At 51.3% G+C, this 17,500-nt stretch overlaps 1 protein-coding gene across 1 annotated transcript in view; it reads left to right on the top strand.

The window, feature by feature from the left end:
• LOC308159163 (sperm flagellar protein 2-like) overlaps positions 1–17,500 on the top strand; it is a gene marked incomplete at both ends in the record, with an annotated part of 23,388 nt that overhangs the window by 4,538 nt on the left and 1,350 nt on the right. Inside the window, 10 exon segments of the mRNA XM_080532913.1 lie at positions 785–925; positions 3,970–4,052; positions 5,468–5,708; positions 6,808–6,996; positions 9,756–9,943; positions 12,366–12,537; positions 12,948–13,185; positions 15,364–15,452; positions 17,083–17,185; positions 17,315–17,367. Coding sequence (XP_080389039.1) covers positions 785–925; positions 3,970–4,052; positions 5,468–5,708; positions 6,808–6,996; positions 9,756–9,943; positions 12,366–12,537; positions 12,948–13,185; positions 15,364–15,452; positions 17,083–17,185; positions 17,315–17,367 — 1,497 coding nt within the window.

Consider the following 17,500-nt stretch of genomic DNA (forward strand, 5'->3'; position numbering starts at 1 on the left):
GGGAGGACAGGAGGAGACCAGGCTGCAGGACATAGAGAAGGTAGGGGAGGAGGGGGAGGGGGAGGGGGACAGGACATAGAGAAGGTAGCAGAGGGGAGGGGGAGGGGGAGGGGGGGAGGACAGGAGGAGACCAGGCTGCAGGACATAGAGAAGGTAGCAGAGGGGAGGGGGAGGGGGAGGAGACTCCAGGACAGGGAGAAGGTAGCACAGCAATTTGACACCAATCCTACGTGCCTACTGTGGCATTTTGGTTGTAAGTTGCTTCGGAGAAAGGTGTCTGCTAAATGCCTAAAATGTCTCACTAGATCAGCCGTGTCTATGTGACCTACTATAAGAGCCGCCTCAGGGGTCAAATGACCATAGTCTTTACAATGGGAAGCTGCTACTTACACACAACGACCACAAGTTGGCTGTCTTGTAAATTAGCCTGCCTCCTACACAGAAAAACTATCAAAATAGCTTCATACTAGCTTATCCTGATGTGATTTTGAAAAGTTCAATGGTGTAAAAAATGTTTACTCACTTGGTCAAATGACCCCACCCACAGCTGTTCTAGTGCTAAATGCCTAAAATATAAAAATGTAATGTCAGTGGATGCCGAGGCTGGTCTCCGTAGTAACGACCCTGACGTTGTCAGTGGGTGCCGAGGCTGGTCTCCGTAGTAACGACCCTGACGTTGTCAGTGGGTGCCGAGGCTGGTCTCCGTAGTAACGACCCTGACGTTGTCAGTGGGTGCCGAGGCTGGTCTCCATAGTAACGAGCCTGACGTTGTCTCTCCTCTCAGCACCGCCAGGCCCGCAGGAAGCAGCAGGAGGTGATGACCCGCCTGCAGACCGCCGTGGTGCAGGTCCCCAGACCCCCGCCCAACCGCACGCTGAGGGCCCTGGAGAAACGCCTGCACACCCGCAAGACACAGGAGGCGCAGGTCAGGTCATAGATACAGGAGGAGGCGCAGGTCAGGACATAGATACAGGAGGTGAGGGTCAGGTCATAGATACAGGAGGAGGTGCAGGTCAGGACATAGATACAGGAGGAGGCGCAGGTCAGGACATAGATACAGGAGGTGAGGGTCAGGTCATAGATACAGGAGGAGGTGCAGGTCAGGTCATAGATACAGGAGGAGGTGCAGGTCAGGACATAGTTACAGGAGGTGAGGGTCAGGTCATAGATACAGGAGGAGGCGCAGGTCAGGACATAGATACAGGAGGCGCAGGTCAGGACATAGATACAGGAGGCGCAGGTCAGGACATAGATACAGGAGGAGGCGCAGGTCAGGACATAGATACAGGAGGAGGCGCAGGTCAGAATATAGATACAGGAGGAGGCCCAGGTCAGGACATAGATACAGGAGGAGGTGCAGGTCAGGACATAGATACAGGAGGCGCAGGTCAGGACATAGATACAGGAGGAGGCGCAGGTCAGGACATAGATACAGGAGGAGGTGCAGGTCAGGTCTTAGATACAGGAGGAGGTGCAGGTCAGGACATAGATACAGGAGGCGCAGGTCAGGACATAGATACAGGAGGAGGCGCAGGTCAGGACATAGATACAGGAGGAGGTGCAGATCAGGACATAGATACGGGAGGAGGCGCAGGTCAGGTCATAGATACAGGAGGAGGTGCAGGTCAGGTCATAGATACAGGAGGAGGCGCAGGTCAGGACATAGATACAGGAGGTGCAGGTCAGGACATAGATACAGGAGGAGGCGCAGGTCAGGACATAGATACAGGAGGCGCAGGTCAGGTCATAGATACAGGAGGCGCAGGTCAGGACATAGATACAGGAGGTGCAGGTCAGGACATAGATACAGGAGGAGGTGCAGGTCAGGACATAGATACAGGAGGAGGCGCAGGTCAGGACATAGATACAGGAGGTACAGGTCAGGACATAGATACAGGAGGCGCAGGTCAGGACATAGATACAGGAGGAGGCGCAGGTCAGGACATAGATACAGGAGGAGGCGCAGGTCAGGACATAGATACAGGAGGCGCAGGTCAGGACATAGATACAGGAGGAGGCGCAGGTCAGGTCATAGATACAGGAGGAGGTGCAGGTCAGGACATAGATACAGGAGGAGGTGCAGGTCAGGTCATAGATACAGGAGGAGGTGCAGGTCAGGACATAGATACAGGAGGAGGCGCAGGTCAGGACATAGATACAGGAGGCGCAGGTCAGGACATAGATACAGGAGGTGCAGGTCAGGACATAGATACAGGAGGAGGCGCAGGTCAGGACATAGATACAGGAGGAGGTGCAGGTCAGGACATAGATACAGGAGGAGCAGGTCAGGACATAGATACAGGAGGAGCCGCAGGTCAGGACATAGATACAGGAGGAGGCGCAGGTCAGGACATAGATACAGGAGGTGCAGGTCAGGACATAGATACAGGAGGAGGTGCAGGTCAGGACATAGATACAGGAGGAGGCGCAGGACAGGACATAGATACAGGAGGAGGCGCAGGAGGAGGCGCAGGTCAGGACATAGATACAGGAGGAGGTGCAGGTCAGGTCATAGATACAGGAGGAGGTGCATGCAGGTCAGGACATAGATACAGGAGGAGGCGCAGGTCAGGACATAGATACAGGAGGAGGTGCAGGTCAGGACATAGATACAGGAGGAGCAGGTCAGGACATAGATACAGGAGGAGCCGCAGGTCAGGACATAGATACAGGAGGAGGCGCAGGTCAGGACATAGATACAGGAGGTGCAGGTCAGGACATAGATACAGGAGGAGGTGCAGGTCAGGACATAGATACAGGAGGAGGCGCAGGACAGGACATAGATACAGGAGGAGGCGCAGGAGGAGGCGCAGGTCAGGACATAGATACAGGAGGAGGTGCAGGTCAGGTCATAGATACAGGAGGAGGTGCATGCAGGTCAGGACATAGATACAGGAGGAGGCGCAGGTCAGGACATAGATACAGGAGGAGGTGCAGGTCAGGACATAGATACAGGAGGCGCAGGTCAGGACATAGATACAGGAGGCGCAGGTCAGGACATAGATACAGGAGGAGGCGCAGGTCAGGACATAGATACAGGAGGAGGCGCAGGTCAGGACATAGATACAGTTGGAGGTGCAGGTCAGGACATAGATACAGGAGGAGGCGCAGGTCAGGACATAGATACAGGAGGAGGTGCAGGTCAGGACATAGATACGGGAGGAGGCGCAGGTCAGGACATAGATACAGGAGGAGGTGCAGGTCAGGTCATAGATACAGGAGGAGGCGCAGGTCAGGACATAGATACAGGAGGAGGCGCAGGTCAGGACATAGATACAGGAGGTGCAGGTCAGGTCATAGATACAGGAGGAGGTGCAGGTCAGGTCATAGATACAGGAGGAGGCGCAGGTCAGGACATAGATACAGGAGGCGCAGGTCAGGACATAGATACAGGAGGAGGTGCAGGTCAGGACATAGATACAGGAGGCGCAGGTCAGGACATAGATACAGGAGGAGGTGCAGGTCAGGACATAGATACAGGAGGAGGTGCAGGTCAGGACATAGATACAGGAGGCGCAGGTCAGGACATAGATACAGGAGGAGGTGCAGGTCAGGTCATAGATACAGGAGGCGCAGGTCAGGACATAGATACAGGAGGAGGTGCAGGTCAGGACATAGATACAGGAGGAGGTGCAGGTCAGGACATAGATACAGGAGGTGCAGGTCAGGACATAGATACAGGAGGAGGGGCAGGTCAGGACATAGATACAGGAGGAGGTGCAGGTCAGGACATAGATACAGGAGGCGCAGGTCAGGACATAGATTCAGGAGGAGGCGCAGGTCAGGACATAGATACAGGAGGCGCAGGTCAGGACATAGATACAGGAGGAGGTGCAGGTCAGGACATAGATACAGGAGGCGCAGGTCAGGACATTGTTCGTTTTTTTTTTTTTTTACAATTTTCCAAATTCAATTCCAACATTTAATTCCACACCCCTCCCTCCCTCCCTCTCTCCTCGTGTCTCTCAGAAGGTTCACATGGAGATCGCCCAGTTTGAGAAGATCAGGAAGAAGCTCCAGTCTCCAGCTAGCTTTGGCCTCTCCTCTCTGCAGTAAGCTAGCCCTAACCCTAACCCTACCCCTACCCTAACCCTAACCCTAACCCTACCCTCATCTCTGCAGTAAGCTAGCCCTAACCCTAACCCTACCCTCCTCTCTGCAGTAAGCTAGCCCTAACCCTAACCCTAACCCTACCCTCCTCTCTGCAGTAAGCTAGCCCTAACCCTAACCCTAACCCTACCCTCCTCTCTGCAGTAAGCTAACCCTAACCCTAACCTCCTCTCTGCAGTAAGCTAGCCCTAACCCTAACCCTAACCCTAACCCTAACCCTACCCTCCTCTCTGCAGTAAGCTAGCCCTAACCCTAACCCTAACCCTAACCCTACCCTCCTCTCTGCAGTAAGCTAGCCCTAACCCTAACCCTAACCCTCCCCTCCTCTCTGCAGTAAGCTAGCCCTAACCCTAACCCTACCCTCCTCTCTGTAGTAAGCTAGCCCTAACCCTAACCCTAACCCTACCCTCCTCTCTGCAGTAAGCTAGCCCTAACCCTAACCCTAACCCTACCCTCCTCTCTGTAATAAGCTAACCCTAACCTTAACCCTAACCCTACCCTCCTCTCTGCAGTAAGCTAACCCTAACCCTAACCCTAACCCTAACCCTACCCTCCTCTCTGTAGTAAGCTAACCCTAACCCTAACCCTACCCTCCCCTCTGCAGTAAGCTAGCCCTAACCTTAACCCTATGCAATCACAAACACATATACATATCCTCTCTGCAGTAAGACCCTTACAAGTTACACAAGTTTACGAACAGCCCCTTTAGATAGGCCTGTTAGTAGACCATTACAATAATCAAGTCGAAACAAATGCATGGAAGAGTTTTTCACAGTCTTGTTTGGACATGAAACCTCTCATTCTTGTTATGTTTTTCAGGTGATAGTAGGCTGATTTAGTTATCGAGTTTATGTGGCTGTTGAAGTTTATATCGGAGATTAGATCTGAGATTTTCGACCAGTTTTTTAGTTTGAAGAGAGAGAGAATCAAGTTCTGCACTGACTTTCAATCTTTTCTCATGTGCACCGAATACAATTATTTCAGTTTTCTTCTGGTTTAACTGGAGGAAGTTTTGTGTCATCCAGGTGTTTATTTGCTCAATGCAATTACAGAGATTGTCGATGGGACTATAGTCGTTCGGTGAGAGGGCTATGTAGATTTGAGTGTCATCCGCATAGTTGTGGTAGGCAATTTTGTTCTTTTTCATGATGTGTCCCAATCGAACCATAAAGATTGAATAGGAGAGGGCCAAGGATTGATCCTTGAGGAACCCCACATTAATGATTTTAATTTGGTCGGACACAAAGTTGCCAATGGAGACATTCTTCTGCTTCTGTCCTGTAGGTAGGATCTAAAGCAGTTTATCAGCATGAGATCTTTGAATTGTCATCCAATCCATAATGCCTAATTATCACACTGCACTACCGTTCAGTGTCCACAGCGACAGCCCCAGCAGCCACCAGTCCCAGGCCCAGTCCCAGGCCCAGTCCCAGGCCCAGGCCCGGGGGCAGCCAGCCAGGCCTGAGGCCCAGGCCAACAGTGAGTACATCCAGAGGATCCGCCAGCGTCTGGAGGAGGATGCGGAGGCGCGGCAGCAGAGGGAGAGGCGCAGACGCAGGGTCCTGGTGGAGCAGCTCACCGCCCACGAGGCTCAGGAGGTGACATTACCCTAACCCTAACTCCTAACCTCTATACCCTAACCCCTAACCCCTAACCTCTGACCTCTGACCTCTAACTGCCCACGAGGCTCAGGAGGTGACATTACCCTAACTCCTAACCCCTAATCTCTATACCCTAACCCCTAACTCCTAACCTCTATACCCTAAGCCCTAACTCCTAACCTCTATACCCTAAGCCCTAACTCCTAACCTCTATACCCTAAGCCCTAACTCCTAACCTCTGACCTCTAACCCTAACTGCCCACAAGGCACAAGAGGTGACCTCACTCACAATACATGACTGTGGGGAGCATGCCGCGTTCTGGCCTGCAGAGGGGGCTGCGGGGCTGTTGGTGCAGTGTGGACGGGGGTGTAATTGGCCTCCCTCGAGAGGGAACAAGCACACAGGTTAAATGCCATCTGATGAGGACCTAATTTACATCATCCGATGCCAATTACATCCCCATCCACACTCCGCCAGAACATGGCACGCTCCCCACAATGACAAATACATACAGTACTGGAACCGGTACAAGGGTGTACCAGGACCACCACCAGGTTGTATTGCTGTCATCTTTATTGTCTTTATTGTGTTGTTGCATCATAACTGTGCTTAAGATTCTCTTTTGGCAGGACCTGTGACCATGCTGGATGCAGAACGATGCAAATATAACACTACATTTATGGACAGTGTGTACGCCGATAATATGCAAGGAATTTTTCCTGGATACATGGTGTACAGGTTTTTGCCCTTGCTTGCTTGCTTTGTGCCGGTGGTCCTTGGCCTACCCTTGGGGACCGCTGGGTACTGGTAGGCAAACTGGCTAGTAGTCGCTCTATTGGTAGAGGGCTGCAAGGGAATTTTTCCTGGCTACATAGTATACAGGTTTTTACTTTTGCCTGCTCGCGGCTCTGTCAGTATTGATTGATTGATTGACTGATTGACTGAACATTTTCATTGTGTGAAGCGCATTGAGTTGCATCTTGTAAGAAATGCGCTATACAAATAAAATTTGATTTGATTTGATTTGATTTGATACGTACATGACCCTAACCCTAACCTCTAACCCCTCTCTTCCCGCCCCCCCCCCCCCATCAGGAGGCGCAGCGTGAGCAGCAGCTGGTGGAGCGTCTGACGCGTCAGTCGCAGCAGGAGCGGCGCCTGGCCGTGCAGCTGATGCAGCTGCGGCTGCAGAAGGAGGTGGTCCGGCAGAACCGCTTGTTCAGGGAGCGCCAGCACCAGGACCAGCGCCTCAGAGACTACCAGGAGGCCCTGGAGAGGGAGGCGGTGAGATAGAGAGGGGAGGGAGGGGGGAGGGAGGGAGGGGGGAGAGAGAGACAGCACCAGGACCAGCGCCTCAGAGACTACCAGGAGGCGCTGGAGAGGGAGGCGGTGAGATAGAGAGAGAGGGGGGGGGGGAGGGGGAGGGAGGGGGAGGGAGAGACAGCACCAGGACCAGCGCCTCAGGGACTACCAGGAGGCCCTGGAGAGGGAGGCGGTGAGATAGAGGGGGAGGGGGAGGGAGGGGGGAGGGAGGGGGGAGGGAGGGGGAGACAGCACCAGGACCAGCGCCTCAGTGACTACCAGGAGGCCCTGGAGAGGGAGGCGGTGAGATAGAGAGGGGAGGGGAGCGGGAGGGAGGGAGGGGGAGAGAGAGACAGCACCAGGACCAGCGCCTCAGAGACTACCAGGAGGCGCTGGAGAGGGAGGCGGTGAGATAGAGAGAGAGGGGGGGGAGGGAGGGAGGGGGGGAGAGAGAGGGAGGGGGGGAGGGAGGGGGTGAGATAGAGAGGGAGGGGGGAGGGGGAGGGAGGGAGCGCCAGCACCAGGACCAGCGCCTCAGAGACTACCAGGAGGCCCTGGAGAGGGAGGCGGTGAGATAGAGAGGGAGGCGGAGGGGGAGGGAGGCGGTGAGATAGAGAGGGAGGGGGAGGGAGGGGGAGGGAGGGGGGAGAGCTTAGCCACATCTCTGTACAGTACAACACAGTTATATTAGCATAGCTTAGCTCAGCTTAGCCACATCTCTGTACAGTACAACACAGTTATATTAGCATAGCTTAGCTTCGCCACATCTCTCTGCCTCAAGTTGACAGGATTCCTCAATTAATCTGTGTTAGCGTACGTCAGTCAGTAGTCTAGAGACCGTGCTCTCTGAGGTAGAGAAGCAGACAGTGTGTTTAACTACCTGCACATTGCACTTAGGGCTAATAGGCTCACCCTTTAGCAGGTGTGTAATGTGAAAGTGCTGTAAGGCTTCATGTGCTTCAGTGACTGAGTCATCTATTACCTACAGAACATACACTATATGGACAAAAGTATGTGGATACAATTCTGGATACAATTCTGGTCTGGGGCTGTTGTCATGGTTTGGGCTAGGCCCCTTAGTTCCATTGAAGGGAGATCTTAAAACCTCTTTATATCCACGGACCCTCATGGGGATCCGAAGTGATATAAAGAGTTTACCTCGATCAATTCTCTTCATCGATATCACATTTTTTTCACAACTTTGCATGCTATACGATGCCACCATTTTTTTCCAGAGACGGTAAACACGGCCTAAGTCACATCCAGTTTTCTCCAACTGGAGAATGTGTCATGTCCGGTTTCAACGCCAAATTTCCATACCATTGGTCGGCCAACTCAAAAAAATCCACAAAAAAATAAAATAAAAATAAAAATCTGATACATGAGAAAGGTCAAAGGTCAAAGATGGTGCCAACATATCTCCAAATGGCCTAAACATATAGGTGTCCACCTAAACATACCTGTACTAAAACAGGTACAAAGTTGCATTTGCTCACATTACTAGCATCGACTTTGGCACAAGTACTAATAAGACCCTGGAGTACTGATTCCTAGATGATTTGGGCTTCGTTATCAGGTTTCCAAGGTGATATTCACTGTAAAAGCTGTTGTTTTTTTAGGCGGAGACTGAATTTGAGATGTTTTATAATGTTCTAGCTCTATTTACTCTGACACAGTAACATAGATTTTGATTCTGACACTTCTACAGCCACCCCACAGGTGTTAGCTTCCATTTGATAACAAGATCATTATGAAGGCCCTTGTGATTGTGGAGATATTCTATATTCACTGTGGGCATGTGATTTCGAGCAGAAAACCAGAAAAATTAGGTGGATAAGAAGTTAATGCTTCAGCATACAATGAGATTCTAGAGAATTGTATGCTTCCAACCTTGTGGAACAACAGTTTGGGGAAGGCCCTTTCCAGTTTCAGCATGACAACACCCCCCATACACAAAGTGAGGTCCATAATGACATGGTTTGGTCTGGGAGAACTTGACTGGCCTGCACACAGAGCTCTGACCTCAACCCCATCCAACACCTTTGGGATCAATTGGAGCGCCGACTGCGAGCCAGTCCTTCTCACCCCAACATCAGTGGCCGACCTCATTAATGCTCTTGTGGCTGAATGGGAGCAAATCCCCGCAACCATTTTATTCTAAAATCTAGTAGAAAGTCTTCCCAGAAGAGTGGAAGCTGTTATAGCAGCAAAGGTGGGACCAACTCCATATTAACGCCCGTGGTTCTGGAATGAGAAGTTCAACAAGCGCATGTGGGTGCGATGTTTAGGTGTCCCAATACTTTTGTCCATATAGTGTAGATGATCTATTACCAGTAGTTCTTGAAAGAAAAAAAACGTTTTTGTTTCACTGCCTCTCTGTGTAGAGGGTATTTATGTCATGGTGAAAGTATTTGTCTAGATTTCAAATGGTGAAAGTTTTTGTCTAGATTTCAAATGGTAAAAAGTATTTGTCTAGAGATGTCAAAATGGTGAAAGTATTTGTCTAGAGATGTCAAAATGGTGAAAGTATTTGTCTAGAACTACAATCTAGTACTGTATACCTATGTCTTTAACTACTATATATAACTACTACTATATTTTTGGGAGAGGCTGGATTCTTTCCAAGATGGCCGCCCGCCCCGCCCCGCCCTGCCCTGACCTTGTTGTGGGTGTGGGTGTGGGTGTGGGTGTGGGTGTGGGTGTGGTGTCATCACCACCGCCACCTCCGGTGTTTCCTCCAGGCCCTGGGGCGGCAGGCCCGGCTGGACCACACGGAGGAGGCCCGTAGGGAGGTGGAGCAGCACGGGAGGATGGCCGCGGAGCGCGCCCGGGCCCGCCGCGGGAAGCACTCTGACGCCTGCCGGGCCGTGCTGGAGCAGATAGTGGACCTGGCCACCAAGGCCGGGGAGTACCGCCTCCTCACCGGGAAGTACGTGTGTCACGGGACGGGTCTGCTAGGGGCGGGGGACGGGGCAGACAGGGGAGTCTGCTAGGGGCGGGGGGGGGGGGGGGGGCAGACAGGGGAGTCTGCTAGGGGCGGGGGGGGGGGGGGGGGGCAGACAGGGGAGTCTGCTAGGGGCGGGGGGGGGGGGGGGGCAGACAGGGGAGTCTGCTAGGGGCGGGGGGGGGGGGGAGTCTCTTAGGGGTTCTACACAGGGGAGACCTAATACTGTAACCTATATAACTGTAATGTGATACCAGGCCCAGCCCAGTACGGTTCAGTCCGGTGCGGTCCGGTTCTGTTCTGTAGATCCTGTAATGTGATACCAGGCCCAGCCCAGTGCGGTTCAGTCCGGTCCGGTCCGGTTCTGTTTTGTAGATCCTGTAATGTGATACCAGGCCCAGCCCAGTGCGGTTCAGTCCGGTCCGGTCCGGTTCTGTTCTGTAGAGCCTGCGGGTCGTGGTTGATGTATTACGGTATGGTTTCTACACTGCTGTGCTGACCAGAACTGTTCTTCACTGTGCCTGCTATTCTCTCTGTCTCTGTACACATTCTCTCTGTCTCTCTACACATCCTCTCTGTCTCTCTGCACATCCTCTCTGTCTCTCTATCTCTCTACACATCCTCTCTGTCTCTCTGTCTCTCTACACATTCTCTCTGTCTCTCTACACATCCTCTCTATCTCTCTACACATTCTCTCTATCTCTCTACACATTCTCTCTGTCTCTCTGTCTCTCTGTCTCTCTGTCTCTCTGTCTCTCTACACATTCTCTCTGTCTCTCTGTCTCTCTACACATCCTCTCTATCTCTCTACACATTCTCTCTATCTCTCTGTCTCTCTATCTCTCTACACATTCTCTCTGTCTCTCTATCTCTCTACACATTCTCTCTGTCTCTCTACACATTTAATTTCCAGCAACGTCGAGTTCTCTAAAAACATGCTGAATTGGCAGCGTAGAATATGGCTCCTCTGTGGAAAGTGCACGGTTAAGGGTCGGCCCAGTAGTGTGAAAGCATCCCCCCTGTCAGTGTTGCCAGATTGGGTGGATTTCCCGCCCGATTGGGCTACTTTTGATCACACCGGGCGGCTTTTAGACTGGTTGGGCTGGAAATCGTCAACCCCATCTGGCAACCCTGCCCGCTTGTCTGATCTGGGTTCATCTGGTGACAGCCTGAGAAGACGGCAGGGTATTTAGACAGTATTGGCGAAACAATAAGGGCAGAGTCACCGTCTGCGTGTGTGGGCTGACTGGCTCCTAAGGGGTATGAAAGACAAAGGTATTATTGATTATTTTATGGATTATGTGAAATCGTCTAATTGTGTAATTGTAGCTGTGCAAGGTGATTAGGTTAGATGGAGGCATGATATGTGGAGGGGTATCACGTGTTCCTGCTTGACCGAAGATGTCAAATAAAAAGAGCGACCTCAAATTCTGTCTGCTTCTTCTCGTCGGACGAACGTACGCACGGAAACACTCTTGTTTTTGTTTTCTACATTCATTGTAGCATTCTTATAATCATCTACTGGATTTCAAAACATAATATCATTTATTTTTTATTTTTACATTCATAATTATAATAAAGAGGAATGTAGGGGTTTCACAGAGACATAGGAGGAGCAACTAGAGACTCAAGGCGTGCTGTAGCGCCGAGCAGGGTTTGGGTTGAAGAATACAGGTTTCTTTCACACCGTGTGATTCATAAAACATTACATTTCTACTCCCCCTTTACCGTCTTTAAACTTTTTTTTTTTTTTTTTTTTTTTTTAAGACTATAAGATCCTAATAATTTACTAATACATTTCGTGATAGACCCCACCACAGGCACAGTGCTGTACAGGAGGGGAGGCTGGGGGAGGTAGAAATTAGAGGACAGGGGGGCATCAAACACCATTACTCAGTCCATTCCAGGCATTACAATGAGCCCAATGAGTCCTCCCATTTCCACCTCCACCAGCCTCTACTGGTGTCCAGCTCTGAGTGTGTTGTGCTGCTCTAAAGCACAGGCCTGAGTGTGTGTTTGTGTGTGTTTGTCATCGTCCCCTGTGTGTGTGTGTGTGTGTGTGTGTGCGTGTGTGTGTGTGCGTGTGTGTGTGTGTGTATGTGTATGTGTGTGTGTGTGTGTATGTGTGTGTGCGTGTGTGTGCGTGCGTGCGTGCGTGCGTGTGTGCGTGCGTGCGTGTGTGTGTGTGTGTGTGCGTGCGTGCGTGCGTGCGTGCGTGTGTGTGTGTGTGTGTGTGTGCGTGTGTGTGTGTGTGTGTGCGTGCGTGCGTGCGTGTGTGTATGTGTGTGTGTGTGTGTGTGTGTGTGTGTGTGTGTATGTGTGTGTGTGTGTGTATGTGTGTGTGCGTGTGCGTGCGTGCGTGTGTGTATGTGTGTGTGCGTGCGTGCGTGCGTGTGTGTGTGTGCAGTCTGATCCCAGGGAAGCTGATGAGGGAGTGGAAGGAGCTGCTGTTCTCAGGGAAGCCCCTGTATGACTGTGCCTCTCTGGAGGAGCCCACCTCCGACCCCCCCACCCCTGAACAGCTGCTGGAGCTGGAGAAGCTGGAGGTCCTCAACGCCCAGGACTACCAGGAGTACACGGTGAGCAGGGGGGAGGCCGGCGGAGGTAGGGATCGGAGGACGGGCTCATTGTAATTACACGGGACACAGAGTAAGGACGGGTATCAAACGTGTGTGGGTCTGTCTGGACTCTGCAGCATCATGACTTGTCCTAGACATGTGCGTTCTACCACCCAGTATCCTTACATTTTCATCAAATCACATCAGGATAAGATAGTATGAAGATATTTTACTAGTTTCTCTGTGTAGGAGGCAGGCTAAATTTACAAGCGGCCAACTAGTGGTCGTCGTGTGTAAGTAGCAGCTTCCCATTGTAAAGACTATGGTCATGTGACCCCCGAGGCGGCTCTTATAGTAGGTAACATACAGTAGACACGGCTGTTCTAGTGTTGTTGAAGCTATTCCCTATGTGTCTCTGTTGTGTGTGCCAGGGCATGGTGGGGGAGTGGGTCTGGCCAGAGGAGGAGGAGGGGGAGGGGGGGGGGGAGACCAGGACCCCCCCGTCCAACAACAACATCCTGGGCCACGTGGTGCTGCGCCTAGCCAACATGGTCCGCCCCCCCAGGCCAGCCTCCCCGCCCCCCTCCTTCCCCCGCTTCACCCTGAAGGCCTGCCTCCTGGGGAAGCTGTTCTCTGGGAAGACCAGCTGCCTGGCCAGGGTCGCCCAAGGTACCTCCTACACTGGCCTCTACTGGCCTCTACTGGTCTATACTGGTCTATACTGGTCTATACTGGTCTGTACTGGTCTATACTGGTCTATACTGGTCTGTACTGGTCTATACTGGTCTATACTGGTCTATACTGGTCTATACTGGTCTGTACTGGTCTATACTGGTCTATACTGGTCTATACTGGTCTATACTGGTCTGTACTGGTCTATACTGGTCTATACTGGTCTATACTGGTCTATACTGGTATATACTGGGCCTATACTGGTCTGTACTGGTCTATACTGGTCTATACTGGTCTATACTGGTCTATACTGGTCTATACTGGTCTATACTGGGACTGTACTGGTCCTGTACTGGTCTATACTGGTCTATACTGGTCTATACTGGTCTATACTGGTCTATACTGGTCTGTACTGGTCTGTACTGGTCTATACTGGTCTATACTGGCCTATACTGGTCTATACTGGGACTGTACTGGTCCTGTACTGGTCTGTACTGGTCTATACTGGTCTATACTGGTCTATACTGGTCCTGTACTGGTGTGGTGGAAATCTGTAAATTCTCGTAAAAACCTGTTACCCAAGTTTCAACGGTTTATTATCAATCAGAGCTTTCTGCAGAAAGGATCGTCAACATAATAATAATAATAATAACTTTTATTTGTATAGCGCTTTTCCTGCAAACGTTGCAGCTCAAAGTGCTCCAATCATTATATAATCCATAATGTAATTATTTAGTCATTTAAAGGCAATATTACAAAGATGGGTTTTTAGTCTTGACTTGAAGTTGCATCCCTAATGTAAACTGGCAGTGCGTTCCACAATTTGGGTGCATAAAAGGAGAATGCAGCCTCAGCATACATAGAGAATGTAAGGTCTCTCATGAAGAACGGCCGTGAAGCACAGCAACACAGTCTTATATGGACATGACAGTGGTTTCACTGAGACATGCAACCGTTCTGCATGTCTGCTCTCCACCACCGGCGAGGCTGCAGTCTGCCACAGACTAGAGGAAGCATCTACTGAACAACAGGATCATGTCAGGTTTACAGACTAGAGGAAGCATCTACTGAACAACAGGATCATGTCAGGTTTACAGACTTGGTCAATGGCCTTAGTATTTTCCCCATTCCACTGGTCCTCTGTGGCTCAGCTGGTAGAGCATGGAGCTAACAGTGCTTCGGTTGTGGGTTCTGTTCCCGCTGGGACCATATGTAATGTTAATGTTAATGTTAATGTTCATTTTATTTGTAATGCGCCCCCCATCCAACTTTTACATCGGCCCGGGGCGCAGCCCGGGTAAAGGAACAGATAAAGACAAAGACAAGGAACACAGAAAGCAATCAGACACAGACGACTTAAACGTAAATCTCAGGCATACTGTGCTGACAAATGTTTGCGCTCACTGCAATGTAAGTCGCTTTGGATTAAAGTGTCTAAAGCTAAATCGCATATATTATTTATATCGTTATATAACAGTACCAGTCAAAAGTTTGGACACACTTCCCCATTCAATTGCATGGGGGAGGTGTGTCCAAACTGTATATAATATAATAATATTATTATACTACACTGTGGCTGTGGTGTCATTCTCTACCCTTCTGTCTGAGAAGCGTGCTCTCTCACTCTCCCTCCTGGATGTAACAGGAATTGAAATTGTATGATTGAAACAACTCATCCAAGCGTATTATACCAGTTCAATGCTTTTAACTAATTTAGTGGCTGCATGAAGTCGCCAAAATTGTTATCATCCTAGAGTGCCAAGGTTGACTTTATTCACCAGAAATGCATACACTATGATGCTTCATCTTTGTAGCCAATCAAAGTGCTGTTGCTAGGTAGATACCACATAGAACACTCAATAGAGTGTTCCGTAATTCTTTGGCAGTTAGTGAGTTAAATGTGTGATGGGGTAGTGAACGGGTGCACACACATCAGGAACAATGACTTCATCACCAACAGACTATTTGGTTCTGTGCGTCTCAGGGTGCGTTCGTAAATTCCCTCTGAGAGCGCCGGAGCGCACACTGGGTTCAACGTCATAAAGGGGACCAAGTAATTTGATTGGACCACCCCAGGCATTCCATGAGTGTTGATCGGATATCCAGAGCGAATTTATGTACAGTGTGTATACTTTGTTCTCCAACCCCCACTTCCTGTCTGACCTTTGACCCCAGTGCACGGCATCCATGTCCTGTCTGCCAACGCCCTGGTCCAGGAGGCTCTGCAGGCCCACCAGACTGGAGAGCTGAGGACAGGCACGGAGGTCAGGACCCCTGTGATGTCATTTCCTGTATAACACTGTCCTCCACTAGATTAGGTAGCTGTCGATAATGGCCAATGAGAGAACTCATATGATGCAATTTCCTGTACAACATTGTCCTCCACTAGATTAGGTAGCTGTCGGTAATGGCCAATGATGTCATTTCCTGTATAATACTGTCCTCCACTAGACTAGGTAGCTGTCGATAATGGGCCAATGAGAGATGAGCCAATGAGAATGATGAAACATAAGATTCAACTTTATTGTCATTGAACAGAGCGCGAGTACTGAGACAACGAAATGTAGTTCATACACACGTCCCCCTCCGTAGGGAGAACAGAGCTCTGCGCTCTGGGCACAGGGTCAGCCATCTTCACAGGGTCAGCCATCTTCACAGGGTCAGCATCTTCACAGGGTCAGCCATCTTCACAGGGTCAGCCATCTTCACAGGGTCAGCCATCTTCACAGGGTCAGCCATCTTCACAGGGTCAGCCATCTCCACAGGGTCAGCCATCTTCACAGGGTCAGCCATCTTCACAGGGTCAGCCATCTTCACAGGGTCAGCCATCTTCACAGGGTCAGCCATCTTCACAGGGTCAGCCATCTCCACAGGGTCAGCCATCTTCACAGGGTCAGCCATCTTCACAGGGTCAGCCATCTTCACAGGTCAGCCATCTTCACAGGGTCAGCCATCTCCCCTGGAACAGTCAGCAGGGCATGTACTGGATTAGAACCCATGCCGACATGGGCATAATATGTGCACTGTAGACCGCGGTGCTAGACCACTGGACCACCCCATGCCATGGTGCTAGACCACTGGACCACCCCAGGCCATGGTGCTAGACCACTGGACCACCCCAGGCCATGGTGCTAGACCACTGGACACCCCAGGCCATGTTGCTAGACCACTGGACCACCACAGGCCATGGTGCTAGACCACTGGACCACCCCAGGCCATGTTGCTAGACCACTGGACCACCCCAGGCCATGGTGCTAGACCACTGGACCACCCCAGGCCATGGTGCTAAACCACTGGACCACCCCAGGCCATGGTGCTAGACCACTGGACCACCCCAGGCCATGGTGCTAGACCACTGGACCACCCCAGGCCATGGTGCTAGACCACTGGACCACCCCAGGCCATGGTGCTAGACCACTGGACCACCCCAGGCCATGGTGCTAGACCACTGGACCACCCCAGGCCATGGTGCTAGACCACTGGACCACCCCAGGCCATGTTGCTAGACCACTGGACCACCACAGGCCATGGTGCTAGACCACTGGACCACACCAGGCCATGGTGCTAGACCACTGGACCACCCCAGGCCATGGTGCTAGACCACTGGACCACCCCAGGCCATGGTGCTAAACCACTGGACCACCCCAGGCCATGGTGCTAGACCACTGGACCACCCCAGACCATAGTGCTAGACCACTGGACCACCCCAGGCCACGGTGCTAGACCACTGGACCACCCCAGGCCACGGTGCTAGACCACTGGACCACCCCAGGCCATGGTGCTAGACCACTGGACCACCCCAGGACATGCCATGGTGGATTACGACTGGTTTTAATGTGTTTAATGTGTCAGCTACTCTGTATTTCCCACCTATTCCCTTCTCCCTCCAATCAGAGCCCAGAGAGCTGTGACTCCTCCCCCAGTAAGGACCAGGAGCAAGGGGAGGGGGAGGGGCACCCCGAGAAGGAGGAGGAGCCTGAAGCACCCCAGGACTCTGGTGGGTGTCACTAGTCTCATCCTGGCAGTTCTAGCTAACGAGGTTCTATCTGACGAGTCTCAGCTCCAGAATCTCCTGTGAGATCGGAGTTTGTGTCTGTCTCTGTCATCACGTATCATCCTTGTTCAGCAGGCCCAGTCACTCAGGAGAGCCCTCAGCAAGGACCAGGGAAGAAAGCCACGGTTAGGACAACATACAGCAGTGTTATATACAGTATATATACCCATGACAGGTGTCTTAACTCACCTGCACACACACACACACACACACACACACACACACACACACACACACACACACACACACACACACACA

Source organism: Nansenia antarctica (genome assembly GCF_963989245.1).
Source record: "Nansenia antarctica genome assembly, chromosome: 5".
Taxonomy (NCBI): domain Eukaryota; kingdom Metazoa; phylum Chordata; class Actinopteri; order Argentiniformes; family Microstomatidae; genus Nansenia; species Nansenia antarctica.